The following is a 22,540-nucleotide window of genomic DNA, read 5'->3' as shown; positions in this document are numbered from 1 at the left end:
ATATTATTTTAAGTGGAAAAACAAGTTATCAAAAAACAATTAGTGATATATTTGAATACATATAAAAAATTCCTTCTGTAGATTTGTTTTTCAAGGATACTATGAATAAGGAATATGTATGAAAATTTGTTAAGCTACTACTAGTTTTAATTGTGAATTGTGTCTCTATTATCACCCATGTTATTGAAAATTCTCTATTGAAATATCCTAGAATATTTGAATCAATTAACATGTTGTTAATTGATTGTAGGAAAGCAAAAATACTAATAGCATATATGAATGTTGAATTTCAACATTTCTTTGAGCCTATATAATATATTATTGTTAACTAAATGCATGCAATAATGCTGCATTTATTTTCATTTATGGCAAGAGTTAGTTATGTTGCCTGTACAAGGAGAAGTGGTAGGCGAGAGACCAGGGGTGCCCAGTTGTGGTGCACTTCATCACATTATGATAGGACAGATCATGCGAATGTGAAAAATTCTCCAAGAAATATTTTTTGAGCATAACTATGAGGCAGAAGATGATGTTTTACCATCATCAACCACAGTCTAAGGTGCATGTTCAACTAACAATATCAGCGCTATAAGAGGTTGAAAAAAAGACAAAATGTTAGTTGTAATTGACGATATATAGTTTAATGGTATTAACTTCGGGAATCTGCAAAAAAACATGGTATTTCTCCCTCATCAATACATTATTAGATAAACGAGCTCTCTCATACAAAACATAGACGACCTCTTACAGTTATAACTAAAGAGGAGGAGGTTGATGTGCTTGAGTCGTGTAAGGAGATGGACCAATTGCGACATGGGCTAGAGTTGATAAAACTCAAATCCATAGCTTCTCAAATCGATCAGGGTAGGAAAAACCCATTCAAAGATGGGTTTCCTGGTAAACCATGGTGGTTTGGGTTTAAAAAAAGGTATCCAAACCTTGTATTGTGTACAACTAAGGTCCTTGACATACATAGAGTTTTAAATCTACAACCTGTAATTGTTTCTACTTTCTATAGTACTATTTCTAGTGCATATGATAAGAATTATTATGCTCCATGCCATATGGAACTATGATGAAGCAAGTTTACACGCAAGAAGGAATTGTGGTATGCGGGTAATTTCCAAGAGAGGGAGCCAAAATGTGCCAAATATTTTTCCTAAAAGCAGGGAGTGGATAACTATTCTATGATGTGTCAATGCAATTGGTGCTTCAATCCCAAGATTTTATCTATTCAAAAGTAAAAATCAACTTAACAACTATATACAAAATTGTGAACTATGTGCATGCATGGCTGCACATCCCCATGCATAGATGACTAAGGATTTTTTTTTGAATTGGCTTTGTCACTTTTTTGCATCTATACCAAGTGATTTCTCGCCTAAGAACATACACCTATTGTTTTTAGATGGCCATGGAAGCCTTGTTGTTGTGGAAATAATTAAGGAGGAATATAATTTTGGCATCAAAATATTAACACTACCATCTTATACCACTAACAGATTGTAGCCCCTTGATCTTAATGTGTTTGGTCCTTTCTAGAACTATTTTAGGTTAAAGAGAGCTTCGTGGATGACAAAGAATCCAAGGGTTGAGGTGAAAAGGTTTGGGCTACCAGAGCTTGCAAGTAAAGCCTATTAAAAGGGCTCTCACACCATCAAATATTAGGGATGGCTTGAGGAGGACTGGAATTTGGCCTCTGAATTATGATTGTCTTATGCACGATACTCGTTGTAGCCATGCGTTTCATGTTGATGGTCAATAAGAAGGGCATGTCCAAGCACATGTTGAAGAAAAAGAAGAAGTGGATGAACAAGAAGATGTAGTTGTGGCTGATAATATGATTTCCCTCCCTCAAGGACACTTCTATGTTGTTGATGATGAACAAGTAACATAAACATGGTATAATCATGAACCAATTGACAATAACATGAAGGTTGTTCTACTAACTGAAGCACATGTAACTTCTACATGTTATATTCTTAATTACTTTGTTGATCATGCAACTGACAATGAGAATGTGGTTGAAAATTTCTTAAACATTTTGATATAAAAATGAATCACTTATATTTATAAACACAAACATTTTATATTTGCGAAATTGAAAAGGTAATAAATAGCAGCTACACATCCATATGCTAGATAACTTAGGATAAAATATAATGTGAAGTAATTGCTCCTCATTATTAGCTAAAGTTGCAAACCATGCATAGGAGGGCCGATAATTTTTGGAATTGAGAACTTTGAGAAGGGGGGGATTCAAGAAGACACAGTTTTGAAATGTAATGACAATGTTTGTGGGCACTCAAATGCATGAAGACACTATTTTGAAAAGCAATGACAATGTTTGAGGGCAGTCAAATTCATTCGTGATAATGGTTGGCAAGACGATGGAATTAGTAGGCAGTTCCTTTCTTACACGAGAGCACGCCTGCATTCCTGGTGAGCTTTTCCACAAGGGATGAACTCTTTGGTCTGGCACTATATGTGGTTTCATAGGTCGAAAGCACCTGCGATCCTGATGGCATGAAATATGCACCATTTAGCAGCACATCATCTTCTGATATCCAACTCCACTTTTTCCATTCACTTTTTGTGGTATTTTTCCTCTTGGTTACTTCTTTAGCTAAGGGATTTGCAAATGCCATGAATCTATTTCCCTGACTCAGTATGGTGGGGTTTTAACTTCCACCAATGGCATACATTCCCCACTTAATGTAATCGTTGTTAAACACATGTGGAAGCATCCAAATCAACATCTACATCGAGTTAATTCATAATTTAATTTCTGAATAATATAATATCTATTTCAGACTTTTCCTTCACAATAAAATTCAAAATAAGATGGGAAAGGAATGAAATGACAATTCAATTATTCACCTTGGCATTCGTTGGATGAGACCTTGGCCAAAACGGTTGAGTGCAACCGTTTCCTACATAAATTTGTCATGGTGGTGGTCGTCACTGTGACCCAATAGCATCACCTACCATTGGAGAAAAGCAGAGCATTGTGAAGGTAGAAGATAAGGAATAAAATAGAGTGAATTTCAATTAATGAATGAATGAGTATGTGAAGTCACCTTGTTGTGGCGAGTGAAATAACTATTGAAAATGTTGATATAGGTGGATGACTTGATTGCCTCAATGAGGCCATCTTCACAGTTAGACATAGAGAAATAGTCCACCCATATGTGCCTCGCTCTCGAGATGGAAATCCCATCTCCATGATTTATTTTTCTCGACCCACTCTTTAGAGGATACATATTTACTGCAGCGTTTCCTAGACTTTTACAGTCATGAATGTGGATGCCATGAATGATGATGCTTGTTGCTTCTTTTATGGTGATACACGAGCCCTTACCAATGTGGACTTTGGCACCTCGTCCATATATTTTTTTGAAGCTGTGAATAACAAGCTCTTCCTTGAGCTGGATGAGCATGTCATTGTGGAAGATGATCCACAGCGGCTCCGTCTGAATCACGGCATGACACAGTGTAACATGGGATGGATTCATGGCATCATCACTGGCATTTGTAACCACATAAAACTTGTCATTTTTGCCTACGATGGCATGCTTGCCAAATCCAATGCCGCAATCTGCGATTCGTTTTCTGTTGCACTCCCAATTGCAGTCGCACCGCCAACAGTCATCAATAGGATTACCCGTTGCACATGACAACACGCTCATTTCCTCTCCTCCTCTTGTACTCTTGTTAATAATGCTTCTGCTTCTATTTGAATACGCATACATTGAAGCATTCAATGTCAATTCAGCCTCCAACAACAAATAATTAAAAAAAATAGAAAGATTGACAAAATGGAATGTAATGTTGCATTGAGCGATTTACTTTTGAACTATTTTCGTTACGTTGCTCTCATCTTTCTCCACAGGAAACGTGGACCTACTTATATTTCCCGGTGCCTCTACTATCTTGTGTCCCATAAACTTATCTCCATATTTTGATCCAAATGGCTTTGGCGCCCCGCCATGAACGCAGTGGAGTGTTCCTATCAACACCATGCAGCTCAAAATACTAATTGGATTGCTCATTTTGACAACCGGGACTCAACTTTGTCTTCTCAAGAAGATAACAACACTGAAAACACTAGTGGTGGTTGCTTCTGCTCTGAGCCACTCTTGCAAATGCTAGGACCTTCTTATAGTGTCTACCGTTTTGTCGTTACTATCATGATTTCATCACACTTGGTAAATTGCACTATGAATGTAGGGACATGCATCTACTGGAGGGAGATGTCAAACGTAAGCTGAGAATTTATATATATATTAATATATATTCACATTATTAATTTTTAAACTTCTCTCATTATAATAATAAACATATTTATTTCTGGTAAATGTTGTATTTTATATTCAGTATTGACTCTAATTATGAAAAAATATACTATAGCCATTGTCTATTCATACTTATTAATTTCTCACTAGGTAAATGTTTATAGCCAAACATGTATTACATTCTTTAAGTTGTAGGAAGGTAATCTAATTCTTTATGCAAAACACTTCCCCTTTTACAGAGAGAAATAACAAATGACAAACCATCCTAAACTCACATATTTATAAATATTTCATCATTTATATAACATACAATATTTTCAACATTCAATATATACACATTTTATTAAATACCAATATTACTTCACAATTTTCTAGAATTTGAGCATGCACTACAAGTTACAATATTTTATGGAGATAGTTTCTCTTGCACAAGGATAAATATAACTAGCAATAAATAATTGTAGTTATTGTTAAAAGACTTGATTTGAACAATATTTAAGAATTGTTGAAACCAATTGTATTATCATTTTAACAATATATGCTTTAACAATAATGTAAATTTGAACTTTGATCCTCTATAACTTATTTTTAATTTATATTTAATTGTAGCTATAAAAAATTTATAACACTTTTCTTTTGTCTAAAATATGTGATTTTATAATAAGTGTTAAATATTTTGATTTAATGACATTGTATTTACTTTATGTTTTATATATTCATCATTTAGATAGATGTTTTAGGTTAACATTTAATGTAACCTTTGTATATCATGTGCATATTATAATTGATCCCATGTTCATTATTCATATTTATATTCATATTGTTATCCCCAAATTTATTATTTTTTATTAAATTTTAAATAATTTAAGATTCATTAAAAATAGCTAATATATTATTTTAATAATGTGATGTTATTTTTTATAAAATAATCATATTATGAGAGTGTCAATATTGTATGTTGATAAAGTAAATTTTTTTTTTTAGTATTGTAATGCCTTTAGTTTCATTGTAATTTACACTAATATATGAGTGCATTCTAGATTTGTTAATTACCTAACTTTCTTGATTGATGTGCTTTGACTAGATTGATGTTTGGTACTCTTTTGGATTATACAATCATTTAATAATTCTTCATGTCATGAATATACATGAATCATGAACATATTAAGAGTTACTTAATGTTGTTGGATAATTTGATTGGGTGTATGAACAAGTGACTTGATTTGATGGTAAATATATATGATTGGATATATATGATTTGTACTATTGAATTAATCTACTTATACAAATATATTCATAACCTTTCAAGTGGATATGAAGAACCACATGGATATGTAATAAAAATTGAGTTAAGTTACACACCTAAGTTGTGCATAGGACATTATCTATCAATTTGAATATGATGTTGTGAACATGCTAATATGATTTAAACTTGTTGGAAAAATGAGCTATTTGATGTGTATATGTAAATTCCTGTGAATATATAAATAAACATTGCTAATTATTTCTAGACATGTGTAAATGTTGTAAAGAGATGTTAAGACATGATAGAGAAATCACACCATGAGCCTCTCACCATGAGTAAACGGAATGTAGATAACATAGAAATTTTAGATGTTAAATTAATTTCCTTCCTACAATAAAAATGTCTAATTAAACTATATGAGTAAATGAAACATAGATAACATAGAAATTTTTGATGTTGTATTAATTTCCTTCCTATCATAAAAATGTCTAATTGAATGGATGATCAACTTGGCCATTGATACTGATTATATTGGAATCAATTGTAGTGTTAATATACTGATTATATTGGAATTAATCATAATGTTGATATAAATTAAATACTTTAAGAAATATATCATTTATGTGAATCCAATTGAATATTACATTATGAATAAGTAAATTTGTGAAAACAATATTTATATGAGGATAATTACATGTATTTCATAACAGTACACATTCAAGGTAAAAATAGATTTTATTTCTATGTGGAATTTCAAATGGAAGTTAGACATTAACAATATGTATTAGTATAAATTTAATATAATATCTTACTTTCTTTTAAAAATGAAATAACACATGAAAAAGTAAAGAAAGTTAGAAAAGATAATAAAAAACATTGAAATTGGAACATTACTTGAGAGAGGAAATAATAATATACATTTTCAGAAATTAGAATTTTTTTTAATGAAATACTAGGTGAAAAAAACAAGTTAGAAAAGTTTTAGAAATTAAAATTATTTATGGAAGAGACATGTAGATGGATGAATAATAAATATATTAGTGAATACATAATTAAAAATTTTGAATGAGTCAACGTATCTTATTTTGTAAAAGTAACATAAGAAGAGCATAAAGAGCGGCTATATAAGACATCTAGATTTCATTTTTTAAGAAAATTTCAAAATAAAATGTTAAATATTTTTCTCGTAATGATATTAAATTTTGATTAAGTTTTATTTTAAAATAATTACTCCATATCTCTTTTATAACTATATAATTTGTTACTTAAAAAACTAAGTTATTTAATTATTGTTAATTTATACACTTTTATATCACCTTTGTAACTTCAAAGATAACTCCACTCCCTCTTCTGTTCACAAAGCTAAACAATAATTTTGATTTACGAAAAGAAATAAAATTCTCCAACAAAAAGTTACAACTTATATTCATGAAATGGCTAAATTAAAAATATAATACATACAAATTTCATAGGCATAAACTTGTTTTAATATTTTTGAAATTTTATATTAGCTTATTGTATATTCCTAAGATAGCTAAATTAAAAATAATCCATACATAAATTCATTTTAATATCTTTTAAAGCTTTATGCTAACTTATTGCTAACTTGTACACATTCCCATAATCTTTGTAACTTTACGATGGCCAATCATCACACCCTGTGATTTATCTGGATGCTAACTTTAACCATTACATGAGAAAGCGATGAAAGCGAATGATCCCTAAAAGTTTTCAATATTCAATTATCTTTCGAAAAAAATGTGAAATGTTGGAGGCTTAAAAGTCAAAAGATCGAAGTTTGTTGTATTCGGATGCAAATTTAACTGACATGTGGAAAGCCAATGTTTTTGCGAATCCTATAATAGTATGTTCACATGATATAAGTTGCATTGCACGTTTAATATGAATTTAAGATCAAGTTTAACACCTAAATCTAGGTAAATATCTAATCTTTAAAGATATTATGTTTAACATGTAAACGGTACAAAAATGTCAATAAAGATGAGCTAAAATAATAAAAATAAAATATTTATTAATTTAACCAAAATATGTTTAAAATTAATTAAAATGAAAATATAAATTTAAAAATATATCATTTATATATATAAATATGATGATGATGGTTAACATCTACTGAGACTAAATTTTGTTCTATCAGACCTAAAGAAACAAATTATTTAGTTTGATTTAAGATTTTATTTCTATGCTCAAAAAGCTGAGAGAAGCCTCCCGAGCTCAGTGTAATTTTGACAACGTAAAAGGCTAGGAAGGTCAGTATTGCAACAAAAATTTTGAAACTGAGATCTAATGTGGTTAGCCACTACTCATTAAACAATATTTATGATTGGAAACTTATAACTTTTGAGGTTTTTTATAATTGTAGGATTATTATGTTATAATTTTAAATTTATTCTTAATTTTATAAATTTTTTATTATAATTTTTTATTTTTTAAACATTATAATAATTTTTAATAATATATTTTTACAAATAATTAAATAAATAAATATCATTAATTAATTTTATATAAATATATTTATTAATTTTCAATTAATTTTTTACTAATTTAATATATTTAATCTTATTTTGATCTCTCTTTTAAACCTTAGAAATCACTTCACCCTCACACAAACACTACTTCAGCCCAGCTCAAGCACACATAAAAATAGGCAAAAACAAGAGCTCGTGTATGCAAGTGAACCAGACAAACTTTTCTTGAACAGTTAATCAATTTTTATTGGAATATAAAGATTCACATGTGAATATAAAGATATATTTTTAGAAATGAAGGTTTAAGTTTATATATATAAATGATATTAATTTTTTTCATTATGATTGTAATATTTTTGTTTTGATATTTTAAATTATATATAAATTTATATAGTTAATAGATTTATCTGAAATTTTATTTGAAATAGAGTTAGTTAAAATTTATATTTTTCAAGGTTTTATAATTTGTAATGGTGTAATTAAGTGGCCAAACTACAACTAAATGATTTGTATTCATGGACTTGAGCTTAGTGTTTATTTGTATTTATGGACTTGAACTTAGTGTTGTAGATTATGTAATATTAGATAACCATATTTCTAGCCAAAATATAAATCTTGACCTATTAAATGACCATGATCTTGAATACATGACATTGACTCTCATAATAGACCTTTAACCTAACTCCAAACTTTTCCATGCAAAACAAGCACATACATGACAATTGAGAGAGTCAAAGGCACCAAGTTTTGGACAAGAACAAAAATTGTTAGCTTCTTAAAGTATTTAAATAGGGATTTACACCTCTTAACTTATAACAATAACATTGAAAAACCTCTATGATAATTTCAAAATGACCATTAACAAGTTCTCTAGCAAGGTGTCATATAAAAAGAATAATAGAACTACGAATCTTTGGTGTGATAATGATTGCAAAATTTCTAGAAAAACTATTAGAGATGCTCCTAACAAAACCTTAAAGCTTGATAATATAAATACCTAGAAAACCTCTATGATAATTTCACAATGACCATTAACAAGTTCTCTAGCAATGTGTCATATAAAAAAAATTATGAAAATGATTGCAAAATTGTTAGAAAAACTATTAGAGATTCTTCTAATGAAACCTTAAAGCTTGATAGTATAAATACCTAGAAATCGTGTATTAAAAGAAAGAAAATATATCTTACAAATAAAAAGAAAGAGAAGCTACTACACCTCTTTGAGTTTGATCCTAAAAGGTTTTAGAGGAAATGTGTCATTCCTAAGTCTAAAGAAAATATTTTGATTCCTTTGAAGAACTAGAATATTTACCTTAAAAAAATCTATAAATCCCCTAACACCATGGTCACAATTTTGAATTCCTGATAGAGAATCATATATTTTCTTTGGAGGATATCAAGTTTGGGGTTAAGAAACTTGCTAGTGAGAAAGCTAAGAACGTTGAAGGATACAAAGTTGAAATTTTTGAAATGGGAGAATATTTCCTCATCTTGCACATACACAACCACTTTAATTTCGTAGTGAACCAATTCTTCCCTATCACTTGGATATAGAGCCTTATTGCTTCTATATTTAAGAGTGAGGATAAAATAATTCCCTCTAATTACAAGACCGTGATGTTTAGCCATATTTTAGCCAAACTATATGGGCTTATTTTTGGAAAAGAAGATTAGGCTTTGGCTTGAAAACCATGGTAAAAGAGCTAAAGGCCAAGTTGGGTGTAAGAGATATCATTCAACCATGGAACATCTCGTTACTCTTATGATAATTGGAGAGGAATGCTTCAATAACAAAATTTATCTCTTTTGTGGTTTTGTTGACTTTAGAAAAGCTTTTGGCACTATTCCTAGAAAAGAGTCATGGAAGAGGCTAGAAGAGGTAATGGTTCCTATCGAGTTCAAATATTTTATGGAAAGGATATATGAGAATCTTATTGCAAATTTTATGGCCACTTAGGGTTGTTCGGAGGAAATTATATGAAATATTGGGGTCAAGTACATTTTTCCCATATCCCTTACCATTTTTGGCATATCCATGTATAAACTATAAGAGATTTTGGAATATATAGGTTGGTTTGGCCACAAAGTCACTTGTATGAACACAACACTTCTCCTTTACATTGATTATATTGTTATTTTTCCAAGGAATGATCTTGCGAAGAAACTCAAAAGCCTCCAATATTTCTACTTCAAATGGACATGAATACAAATACCAACAAAATTAAAGTAATAATATCCAAAAAAATCACCTATGATATTTTCATTCATGAAAACAACTCCTTGCAAGAAGTTCGTTCATACAAATATCTGGGAAATGACACCCATCATAAGCACAATTGGAATTATAACATTGAGAAAAGGATAAATGGAGGCTGGAAAGTTTATTATGGGTTGAAAATGATTGTAAGTTGGTAGATTTTTAGATTTGGTGTAAAAATTATCCTCTTTGAGACTCTTGTCACTCCTGTTGTTTACAGGGCTGTGGGGTTTGGGGTTGAAATATATCTAGAGATTCATGGAAGAAGATTGAAACAATCAAAAAGTAGTTTATTACCTAAAACCTCCAGAATATAGGACTCTCTACCCTATCCTCTTAATTCAAGAAATACATTCCCACATAAAAAACTTGGTTATGACTAGTTTTAATATGGATAAGAAGTCATATAACATGGAGGGCAAGAGGTTTCCCAATATTCCTTCCAACTCTACTCAAAATTCCCGCCTTCAAGTCAAGAAAGGGTGTCATAAGGATCATGAGTATTGGCTATATCATTGAGGAATAAAGGAGGAGATCATGTTTCACAATTTGGATAATACTAAAATTATTATTACTTCCAAATTTAAGGAGAAATTAAAGAAGGAGATCATATTTGACAATTTGGATAATAATCAAAATATTATTACTTCCAAATTCAATGAGAAATTTTTGGAAAATAAAGAGGTGGAGGGAAAAATAAAAATACGATATTATAAAGAGGTGATGAACCCCAATCTCAATAACCAAAATTTTCTCTCTGCCTTGATTAGTGCTAAGAAGAAAATGAACATTGTCAATAGTGGAAATGATAACTATGCTAGATGTAATGGAGTGAGCATTTTGCTCTCTGGCTTTGCTGTACTCGGGTTTTTGGGTTGTTATGTTTTATTGGATGGATCTAAATGTCAAGATCTATAGTCGCTTTTTTTCAGACGAAATATAAGTAACTCAATTTACCAAAAAAAATGTGGAAATGAGAACTAAAAGGAGAGGGATACTATTTTGAAAATAATAAAAATGTTTGAGGGTGCTTGAATTCAATCATGATAGTGGGCAAGAAGTTTAGTTAACTTTGAGTTTTTTTATTTGATGAGAGAATGCTTTTATTCCTAGTGATTTATTTCATAACAACCAACATCTTTAGTGTGAAACTATATGCAATTCCATATCCCAAAAGCTCATGTGATATGCATAGCTAAGCACCACATCAATTTTTGGTTTCTAGTTTAAATTCTATTTAATTTCATTATTGTTTTAAATTGGCTTAAATGAAAATAGTGGGTTTTGAACTTCCATGGATGACATACACTTGTCATGAATTCTAGTTATTTTTAATTACATATATGTGTCCAAACCAACACCTACATTCATGTAATTCACAATTTAATCTACAAATAATAATATTAACGATGTTGTTATTTCAAAAAAATGCAAAATGATATAGGAAGGGGTAGAATGAAAAATAAATTAATATTCACCTTGCCTTTTGATGCTCAGTACCTTCGCCAAAATGGTTTCTTGTACCCACATAATTCTATCATCATGGCAATTATCAGTTTGACCCAACATTAACACCTACAATAGGAAAAAAACCTACCACCCTAAATATCTTATCATTGTCAATCTATAAGAGAATGAATAAAATAGTGTGAATTGTAGTGAATTTATTAGTTAACACACGGTCTGTGATTGAATATTGAAGTTCCCCTTGTTGTAGTGAGTGAAATAATTGTTAAAAATGGGAATAAACACGGGTTAATTAATTATGTCAATGAGACCATTTTCATATTTATACATTGAGAAATGGTCCACCCATGTTTTCCTCCCTGTGAAGATTGAAGAGATATGTTTACTATAATGTTTCTTACATGCTTATAGGTTGGAATGCGCATGGCAAGAATGATTATGTTTATAACATTTTTGTTATCATTATACACAAGCTCTTAGAAATATGGATGATGGTTTCTCATTCATAGATTGTTTTGAAACTATAAATTATCAACTCTTACTTTAGTTAGATAACCATGTCATTATTGAAGATGGCCTAGAGTGGCTCCATTTGAATCACACCTTCTGACACCCCACTATCACCTAGCTAAGGGACATTAGGAATCAACTTTTCCTTTATTACCACATTTTTCTAGGAAGTCAACTTAACTCAATAATACATGAAGGTGGCTTGAAAATGGACTAAATAAGAGGGTAAACCAAGTATATAGGTCGATGGTATAGAAGGGTTGATTGTGTAGTTGATTAAATCAACTAATAGATCTAGTAGATTAGAGTAACACATACGCCAACCCATGGGTGTAGACTGTTGTCGAATTCAACCTTTTATTAGTCTAATTTTGTATTTACTATCAATTCAATTTTTCATTTTTAACATGGGTCACAAAACTTTGGTTTCCAATGCTAATCATGCCATTAGTATCTAATTCCTATTAGCATCATTTTAAATACTTAGTGACATATTGAGGGTGAATTACTAACTAAGTTATTTTGTTCTAGTTCCCCTATACCATGATTTTAATTTATTATGAGTGTGCCATCATGAATTCACTAATCTAGTAACAAGTGAGAATCTTTAAAAAGATGCACATGTTCATATTGTTATCAATTTAGTGCTCCCCAAATCACCTCACATACATGTCAATTTGGATTTTGAAGAACATGTGCACAATTTCAGTTGCTTGTGAATGCTTTCAAGAATGTGTATGCATTCAAAAATCATGAGTTAGGCTTCAACAATGCGTGGGAAATCTATAAAAAAAACATGCTTTCAAGAATGAGTGTGTATTTTCAAAACATGTATGTTCTTTTATGTCTAGAATCATTAATATGTATGGAGCGAGGGAGGGAGAGAGGGGTAGAGTAGGGGTTTGGTTGTTAAGGACGGAATAAGGAAGGGGTGAATGGATGGAGGGATAGATATGGAAATGAAGGGAGTTGAGTGAGGGTGGAGAGACAAAAGATGGTAAGGATGGGGAGACATGAGAAGAGTGCTATAAATGGATAAAGAGGGAGTTAATGAGTGAGAGGAAATGAATAAAAGGGAGATAGAGTCACGAGGTAGAGAAAGAGAAGCAAGAAGAGGGAGACTTAGAGAGGGAAAGGTGGTGGATAGGGGGCATTGGGGAAGGGAGTTAGAGAGAGAGTATGGAAGAGAGAAGAACAAGGAAAGAAAGAGAGTGAGCATGTGAGAGAGAGAGAGAGAGAGAGAGAGAGAGAGAGAGAATTGTGGGAGATAAAGCGGGGAGAGAGAGAGGGAGAGATGGGAGGATGTACACAATGGCTAATATATATGTTTTAATAATTTCATGACTTTTTTTTTTTTTTATAAATGATCATATTATGAGAGTATCAAACTTGTATGTTGATAAAGTTAATATCATAATTTAAGTATCTTAATGTCTTTTTTTGCACTATAATTTACAATAATAAATGACTGCATTTTAGTTTTTTTAATTACATGACTTTATTGATTGATGTGCTTTAGCTAGATTGATGTTTGGTACTCTTCAGGATTACTGTAATCTAAAATTTCATCATGCCATGAATATATATGAATCCTGAACATATCAACAGTTATATAAGGTTGTTGGATAGTTTTAATGGGTGTTTGAACGAGTGAGTTGATTTGAGATTGTATATATATGATTTGTACTATTAAGCTAACCTACTTCTACAAATCTATTAATGACCTCAAGTAGATATGAAGAACCACATGGATATGTAATGAAAATGAGATAAGTTACACGCCTATATTGTGGATAGGGCATTATCCATCAATTTGAATATGATGTTGTGAACATGCTAATATGATTTAAAGCTGGTTGGAAAATGAGCTATTTGTTATATATATATATATATATAATTCCTATTTAATTGTAGATATTTTTAAGATCTACATTTGAATAAATAAAAGTCAAATTAGTGTTATTATAACAAGTGCTGCATGCAGCCGGTAGTCCCTGCCTATATAACCGAAAAATTAGCAAGTTGCCGATGCCAAATCAACAGTGTGAGACATTACCATTGGTACAGTTTGTGTGTACACAACGTCGAAAATGGAAATATATATATATATATATATATATATATATATATATATATATATATATATATATATATATATATATATATATATATATATATATATATATATATATATATATATATATATATATATATGGAAATTGAAAAACATAAACGCTATATTATATCAGAAGTCCTATATATAAGTTTTTGGCATGAAGTAGCTTTAAAGCTACACTGAAAAAAGATTTACTTTCAGTGAAAAAGAATATGCATATCAAGACGGATACAGTGATTAACTAACGAGTTACCTTTTGATGCACAGGAATGACATCTGATAATTGATTGTTTAAACCAAGAGCAAGAGATATTCTTGAGTTACCATTTAAGAATATGTTGAAATAAGGACAACCTTGCTGCTATCCACAGATATCAAATGTAATTTATGATAAAAATATGCAAAAAGTGCAGGTTTGGAGAAAGGAAAAGCCACTGACCTCTGACGAAGACCCACTCTGTTTCGCTAAACTAATCTGAACAAACCGAACAACAAAGCTTCAATCTGCCTTCGCCGAACAAACTTGCTATCTTCCTTGAAAGATCTTGCTGCTTGGATGGCGTTGCAAATTCAATGTGTAATTCATTACAAAAATTTCAGTTCGAAGTAAAACATATATTTCAAGATTGTTAAAATATTTTAAATGGTTATTACCTGATGTTGCTCTGGCTCATGCCCATTGCAAGAGAAATATGTCTAAATAACATTTATTGCCCAGTCTTTAGACCTGGCAATAAGATTGGATCACATCTGTTTAATAGCATGCAAAAAATTTAAGAAAATTGTACAGTTAACAATAAACAGAAACATAGGTAAAATAATACCAAATGCAATACAAACCTCTATGGTGCTGAGCCCTCCTTTCATGGCTCCACGTTTGAGCTTCATTTGAGCTTCTTCTGACATGGGAGCGTCATCCGAACTCATTTTTCCTCCCAAATAATTAACTACCTTATACTCTGGGATCACCCTTTTCACTGGTTGATATCTCTATTCTATTCCGAACAATCTGCGACATGATGTGCTCCATTGAGACAATGATGTATCTATATATAAATATAAATTAAGATATAAATTCTCCAAATATAAATATATAAACTTAAAAAAAAAAGATTTTAGATTTATAATTAATATATAATATAATTTGAATGATGTAAATTATTATAAATTAGAAAAAACTTAAATAATTAATTTTGATTTATAATTTAAATAATGAAAATTGTTAAAAATATTTTTAATATTAAATTTTATGATAACAAATTTATGACGGTGTATAATGAAATTGATTTTATTTCTAAATAACATTAAAAAAATGATATTATTATTTTTTGTGTTTTAAATTATTAATAAAAAGTAAATAATGAATAATTTCATTTTAAAAGAATTTTTTGAGGTTTATTAATTTGATTTGTGATATGATATTAGAAAAAATAAAAGGTTTATTTTTGTAGTATGATATTTGTGATGATTAACATGGAAATGGTTTAATTTTCTATAAATAAATAAAAATGAAAAGTTTATTTATGTGATGATTATTATGGAAATAATTCAGATGTATAAAGAAGAAAATGATATTTGTGATGATTACTATGGAAATGGATTAATTAAATAAAAGGAAGGACGAATTTTGAAATTTGCATTTGAAAAGAAAGGTTTACCTTTTAACATAGAAATAATTTAATTTTGTAAGAGAAAAGAACATGGAAAATTTTAGGGGCTAATGTTCGCCCAGTGGGCTAATTTTCCATGACTTTTCCACAAAAAAGATTCGCCAATTTCCAATTTTATAAAAGACGATTCGCCCAAATTTTAGAATATAAAATTATTTTACCTTGAAAATCGCCAACATTATAGAGAGACTATATATAAAATAATTATAAATTTGATTAATTTTACAAATATATCAATAAACATTTATAATTTGCATATTAGGGATTAGTGAGATTCGCCAATGTTTTAAACTTCAAGAAAATTTTCCATCCTTAAAATTTTCCTTGGAAAAGAAATATATATATATATATTTAGAAATTTATCTTTGTGATATGATATTTGTGGTAATGGATATGGAGGTGTTGTAATCCTCTCCACACATAAGAAAGGAAAAATTATTTTTGTGATTTAAAATGTGTAGTAATTAATAGATAATTTCATACTTTTGATAATTAATATGAAAATTTTCAACTATGTTCTATTGGATAAGCTTTAGTATTCGAACGACATGCAGCATGACACGTATTATATAACGCGTCCATTTCATATATGGGTACTTGTTTATCCACCACGTTTCACTCTGAAAGAAATATTCATGTTCGAAGGGTACAATCACATAAAACTATTTAATTAGAAATTATTGAATAATTTATAAGAGTGTATTTTTCTAAAAACAAAATATTAAAATAAATTTTTAAATGTGCACTTTATTAATGTCAGTGGAACTTTCCAATTTTAGATCAAAATTCCATAAACAGATATTTATGGTTAAGTATGTGTAATATTTAGATGATAGCCTTGCAAATTTTAAAAATATTTTAGAATTTAATGAAAAATAAGGCGATCAATTGTTTGACAATTGGTTTAATTTTAAAAATACATATAATCTTTTAAACTGAAATCAACATTAAAAAGTAAAATAATCTATCAATTTCAAACTCAAAAGGTAGTATGTTTAATCTAGATGTAAAATGCATACCTCAAAGGACTAAAGTATTTAGATGCTCATTTATGCATATAGAGGTATCAATGTTCATTGTGTATAAGTTCATGTTGCAGACAGCAATTGCGGGCAACAGGAAATTGATTGGGGGAAAATATTTCATCAAGGGGCGTGATGCTGAAAATAAACCTTTGAATCTCTCTGAAACAGGGGAATAATTTCTCTCTGCGCGAGACAAATCTAGACATGGAACTCATATTCTGTCTATAGCAGGGGGGAATTTCATGAAAAATGCAAGTATATATGGACATGCAAAAGGGATTGCAAAAGGAGGAGCCCCTCATGCTAGAGTTGCAAGTTATAAAGTTTGTTGGCCTACAGATTCAAGTGGCTACAATTGCTATGATGCAGATATTCTTGCAGCATTCGATGAAGGGATACATGACGGAGTTGATGTGTTCTCAGTTTCTCTAGGAGGTCAACCTCCCATTCCGGATTATTTTCAAGATTCAATTTCAATTGGATCGTTCCATGCAGTTCAAAGAGGGAAGGTTGTCGTCTGTTCTGCCGCAAATCTTGGTCCAAGACCGGCGACAGTTCAAAATGTGGCACCTTGGATCATAACTGTGGGAGCAAGCAGCATCGACAGAGCATACCCTTCGAGTGTTCATCTCGGAAACAACATAACATATATAGTAAGTACGGTTTATTGGCATTCCTAATTATTTTATGTTTTACAATTTTTTTAGTTTTCTGAAGAATTTTTATTTGGATTATATTTTTTTGTTTTTTAAATGTTGTTTCTGAATTTAGTGTTGTATCAACTGTTATATATTGGGACCACTACCTTAAGAACATGAGACTAACTTCCTACTCAAAATAATAATAAAAGTTTGGAAATTTACTAAGACCTACAGGTTTGGAAATTTACTAAGACCTACAATTTAACAAGATATCAAAACCTTGACCGATATTAGATTCCCAAGTCACCTAGGAATTAGGGTGTTGGAAGAACAGAAAAACCCCATAGCACTTATAATTTACAAAATTCAGAGATTAAACCTATGATTCAAATAAATCCTAAAAACATATGCAAATAATGGTAAAGGTTTGGTATTACTAAGGCTTGCGGGTAAACACAACATTCATTGTCTTCACCACAAGCTACCAGGGGACTGTGAAATGGCAACCCTAAAGGAGAACATCGGAAGGGCTTGGCCCTTGGGTATGTAGTAAGTCCGAATGTGTAGGATCGAGAAGCAAACCCAAGCCATTTGTGGTAAAATCACCACAGGCTACCAGAGGACTATGAAATGGCAACCCTAAAGGAGTACATCAGAAGGGCTTGGCCCTTGGGCAGCCATAAAGGAGAACGTCAGAAGGGCTTGGCCCTTGGGTATGTAGTACGTCCGAATGTGTAGGATCCATAATGGAATTCATGGCCCTTGTACTCAGTCAATAGAAAAAAAACAGAGGAAATAGGCCTAGTACAAATAAAATGCAGACTCAAGACCAACATCTTTATATGACAATGGAAATTTCTGATCAGTCGGTGTAAAATGGCAATTTCTGATCAGTCGGTGTAAAAGAAAAAGGAGGTAGGCCTCGTAGAAATAAAATGTAGAGTCGAGATCAGCACCTTTACATGAAAGTGGCAAGTTCTGTCTGTAACAATTCCATCGATCATCCCGGCGTTTCAGAGAAGGATCCAACTGTGACAGTGTATCTCCCCTGCAGTCGTGGTTCCCAAGTACTACCAATAAAACCCAAATTTCAGAATTCTTTATTAAGCCTATGCCTTTAATATTCAAATTAACTTCAAATATAAAAAAACCATGCCAACGAGTTAATCCAAGAACAATCTCATGCCCATGCTCGCAATGCAGAGGGCAAACTCAATACTGCTAAGAAACTACTTAATAACACGCAGTTTAATTAGGAATTTGCGGGGTCTGGTGCTGAGAGCTGTACCAAGTTTCTCTCTTTCTGTAGTTCTATATAATGGAAAAAAAGTATGATAATGACGATAAGTACCCAAATGCCATGGCTTCTGAAGGCTACTGGCGGTATAAATGGCAGAGAATGACTGCTCAAAGCTTTGATCATCTGTTCCATTCAACCCATCTTCATAAAAATTATCTCCAGTTGAAATGACAAAATCGATATTCAACGGTTGGGCGATCTTCCCCATCTGTTACAGAGTCAGATATTAAGACATTATACATTTTAATCAGAAAACTCCAAGCAACTGCAGACAAACAATTGAAGTAATGAACAGTGAGTGGGAGGCAGCGTGCCTGTGCAGCAACTTGGGACTGATTGTATAAACCTTTTCTGCCCCAGTCGCCCACCACAAGGAATTTGAGAGGATTGGCAGCCATGATACAGTTGCTGGAAAGTAGTAGGAACACGGAGGAGAACATTAAAATGCAGCGCCAGGAGTAGTGTAGGGCAGCTTGAAGCTCCATCGCCATTTTCAGTGGAGCCCTGAGAGGTGGCAGACGGTGGCAGACGGTGGTAGCCAGCTGCCTAAGAGGTGAGAGGTGGCAGCTGTATAATAAACTTTGCATGCGCCTAAGTTTCATGTTTGTCACCACAATTTTCCAGACTTTGGATAAAATATAACTTGTCACCACATTTTTAAACGAACCATCCAAACTTTGGTTAAAAAAAAATTTTGGATTTGGAAATTCAGCAACCCGGCAATAAGACCTCCAATAGAAAACTTTGGATAAAAAGCAAAAAACATCAAAGCTCTAAAATAAAACTTTGGGTAAAAGCAAAAAACATCAATTAAATGCTCCAGTCAACTCAAATTAATAGGAAGTCAACGCCTGATCGAACGCTATTAGTCCCAGGCAGGGACTAATAAAAAAGATAGAGTGATGAGTATTATTATATTAAAAATCTTGAATAGATAATATTTTCAAATATATATAAATAATAAAAAAGATAGAGTGATGAGTATTATTATATTAAAAATCTTGAATAGATAATATTTTCAAATATATATAAATAATAGAATTTGATTTTTTACAGCTGTCAAATTTCAAGGTTTTGGGTGTCCCAAAACTTTTTGATGAGACTAAATCTATTTCCATCATCAAAACTATAATTCAAATATTGTTACTGCAAAAATTTTAGAAAAACAATTAGCCCTATTCAAGAAACTTTGGCACATAATTCTTATGATTAAGTCCTTCATTGGGGACAAAGTTTAAGATGACTATTTTTAAAATTTTACTTTTTCATATAAACATAAATCTTTTATACTTGCGAAATTGACAAAGTAATAAATTGCAGATCAATATCAATATGCCGGAGAACTTATTATTATAAAAGATAATGTGAAGGATAAGAAGGGCGACATTGAAGAAGACACAGTTTACAAAAGTAAAAGCAATGTTTGCGGCTACTCAAGGTCAGGTGTGACAATTGTGGGTAAGAAGTGCAGTTAGCAGGGAGTTCCTTTCTTGCACGAGAGCACGCCTGCGTTCCTGGTGATTTCTTCCACAACGGCTGAACTCTTTGGTCTGCCACTGTATGCGGTTGCATAGGTCGAAATATCCACCATTTAGTAGCATATCATCTTCTGATATCCAGTTCCATTTTTTCCATTCACTTTCTTCTGATATTCAGTTACTTCTTTAGCAAAGGGATTTGCAGATGCCATAAATCTATTGCCTTGACTCAGTATGGTGGGGTTTGAACTTCCACCGATGGCATACATTTCACACTCAGTGTAATCATTGTTAAACATATGGAAGTATCCAAATCGACACCTACATCCATTTAATTCATTATTTAAAATCTAAATAATATAATAGCTATTTCATACTTTTCCTTCACAACAAAATGAAAAATAAAAGGGTAAATGAATGAAATAACAATTAAATTATTCACCTTGGCATTCGTTGCACGAGACCTTCCCCAAAATGGTTGAGTGCAACCGTTGCCTGCATAACTTTGTCATGATGGTGGTCGTCACTGTGACCCAATAGCATGACCTACCATTGGAGAAAAGCATAGCATTGTGACGCTAGAAGAGAAGGAATAAAATAGAGTGAATTGCAATTAATGAACGAATGAGTATGTGAGCTTGCTTACCTTGTTGTGGCAGCTGAAATTAATTAATTTGAAAGTAGGGTTTCCATAGGAAGATAAAATTATGGATTACAGAAGTCTAAATTCCTTAAAAATAAAATTAATTAATTTGAAAGTATTGTTTTTATATATAAATAAAATAAATTAATACTATTTTTTACAACAATTTAAGTGAGTTTTTAGGTACTACTTTTTAGATATGATTTATGATTGAAAATTTATACCTTTTAAATTTATCTATGAGACTAAGAGTATTGTGTTATATTTTTATATTTTATTTGAAATTTATAAAATCTACATTATTAATTTTTATCTTTCAAACATTATCATAATTATTATTATTTTTTAAATAGATACTTAAATAAATAAAATAAAATAAATCTAATTGATTTTACATTAATATACTTATTTTATTTTAAAATTAATTTATATATATATACATATCATAGTTCTATGTGACAGTTCAATTAGTAGAATTCTCATTGTTAAGTAACTTGCTAACTGGAAGGTTATGGGATCAAATTTCGGAGACGCCCTTCAAGTTAGGCCTGATCAAATAAGCCCGCGGATAAATCCCTTTAAATAGATCTACCTAAACCACAATTGAAAAAAAGATATATACATTATTAATTTTTATACTTTAATTATTATAATAATAATAATAAATTCCCCAAACATTATTCATATATATATTTTTTGTGTGATATATTTTGTTTTCTTAACTCAAAATATGAAAAAACGTGAGTGTCCATTCTTTCTCGTTAAGTTCTCTTTACATAAATGTTTATAACTAAACATGTGTTACATTCTTTAAGCTATAAGTTCTCTTAATCATTTATGCAAAACATTTCCCCTGTGCATAGAGCAATAACAAAATATAAATCATCCTAAACTGTCACATTTTATTAAGCTAAAAAACTTATATTTAATTAAATTGAATCCAAATGATGGAAACTTTAATATACAAAGAGACAAGTGACAAATTGTTAATTTGTAAGAGACTGAAGATTTTATTAAAACTAAAAATTGGAGCACATATACATAAAGAAATCACAAAGACTTAAACTCCAAATATGTCCACCCTCTAATAGTTGATGAATGTGCTATGAAGTGACTTGAGGATAATTTGTATAATCTATGGGAAATATTTTAAGAAAGGTATTTTTTATGTGGATCTAATTCAAAATTATATTATGAATATTTTAAGTTTTAATGTAATATTTATATAAAGTTAATTACATGTATTTTATAAGAGTAAGAGTATGTATTAGGGTAAAAATAAATTTTATTTTTATGTGGAATTTGAAATGGAAGTTATACATTAACAATATGTATTAGTATAAATTTGATATATTATTTTACATTTTTTTAAAATGAAATAATACATGAAAAAATCAAGAAAG

At 30.7% G+C, this 22,540-nt stretch overlaps 1 protein-coding gene and 2 pseudogenes across 1 annotated transcript; all 3 read right to left on the bottom strand.

Annotated features, from left to right (window-relative positions):
• Window positions 1-2,396: 2,396 nt before the first annotated feature.
• On the bottom strand, window positions 2,397-4,052 carry LOC149159452 (putative pectate lyase 5; annotated as a pseudogene).
• A 14,465-nt stretch (window positions 4,053-18,517) lies between these two features.
• On the bottom strand, window positions 18,518-19,618 carry LOC149159451 (purple acid phosphatase 7-like). The gene is made up of 3 exons (XM_089434319.1): window positions 19,331-19,618; window positions 19,068-19,224; window positions 18,518-18,786 (listed from the first exon to the last, which is right to left on the bottom strand). Exons 1-3 carry the CDS (start codon window positions 19,616-19,618, stop codon window positions 18,518-18,520), a joined length of 714 nt encoding a protein of 237 aa, XP_089290445.1.
• Window positions 19,619-20,487: 869 nt separating this feature from the next.
• LOC149159450 (putative pectate lyase 8 pseudogene) lies at window positions 20,488-21,037 on the bottom strand (annotated as a pseudogene).
• Between the last annotated feature and the right edge of the window lie 1,503 nt (window positions 21,038-22,540).

The sequence above is a fragment of the Pinus tabuliformis genome, chromosome 5_2 (assembly GCF_031772625.1).
Source record: "Pinus tabuliformis cultivar Carrire ecotype Pingquan chromosome 5_2, CPIR1, whole genome shotgun sequence".
Lineage (NCBI taxonomy): Eukaryota > Viridiplantae > Streptophyta > Pinopsida > Pinales > Pinaceae > Pinus > Pinus tabuliformis.
This window is presented reverse-complemented; position numbering and strand designations above follow the sequence as displayed.

What these genes read in the sequence shown, in the direction of transcription:
- LOC149159451 (XM_089434319.1), bottom strand. Translation starts at nt 19,618, where the DNA reads ATGAAACTTAGGCGCATGCAAAGTTTATTATACAGCTGCCACCTCTCA. An exon ending in AGTCCCAAGTTGCTGCACAG is followed by an intron (nt 19,225 to 19,330) that starts GCACGCTGCCTC and finishes ACTCTGTAACAG; the next exon opens with ATGGGGAAGATCGCCCAACC. An exon ending in TCAGAAGCCATGGCATTTGG is followed by an intron (nt 18,787 to 19,067) that starts GTACTTATCGTC and finishes TTTTATTGGTAG; the next exon opens with TACTTGGGAACCACGACTGC.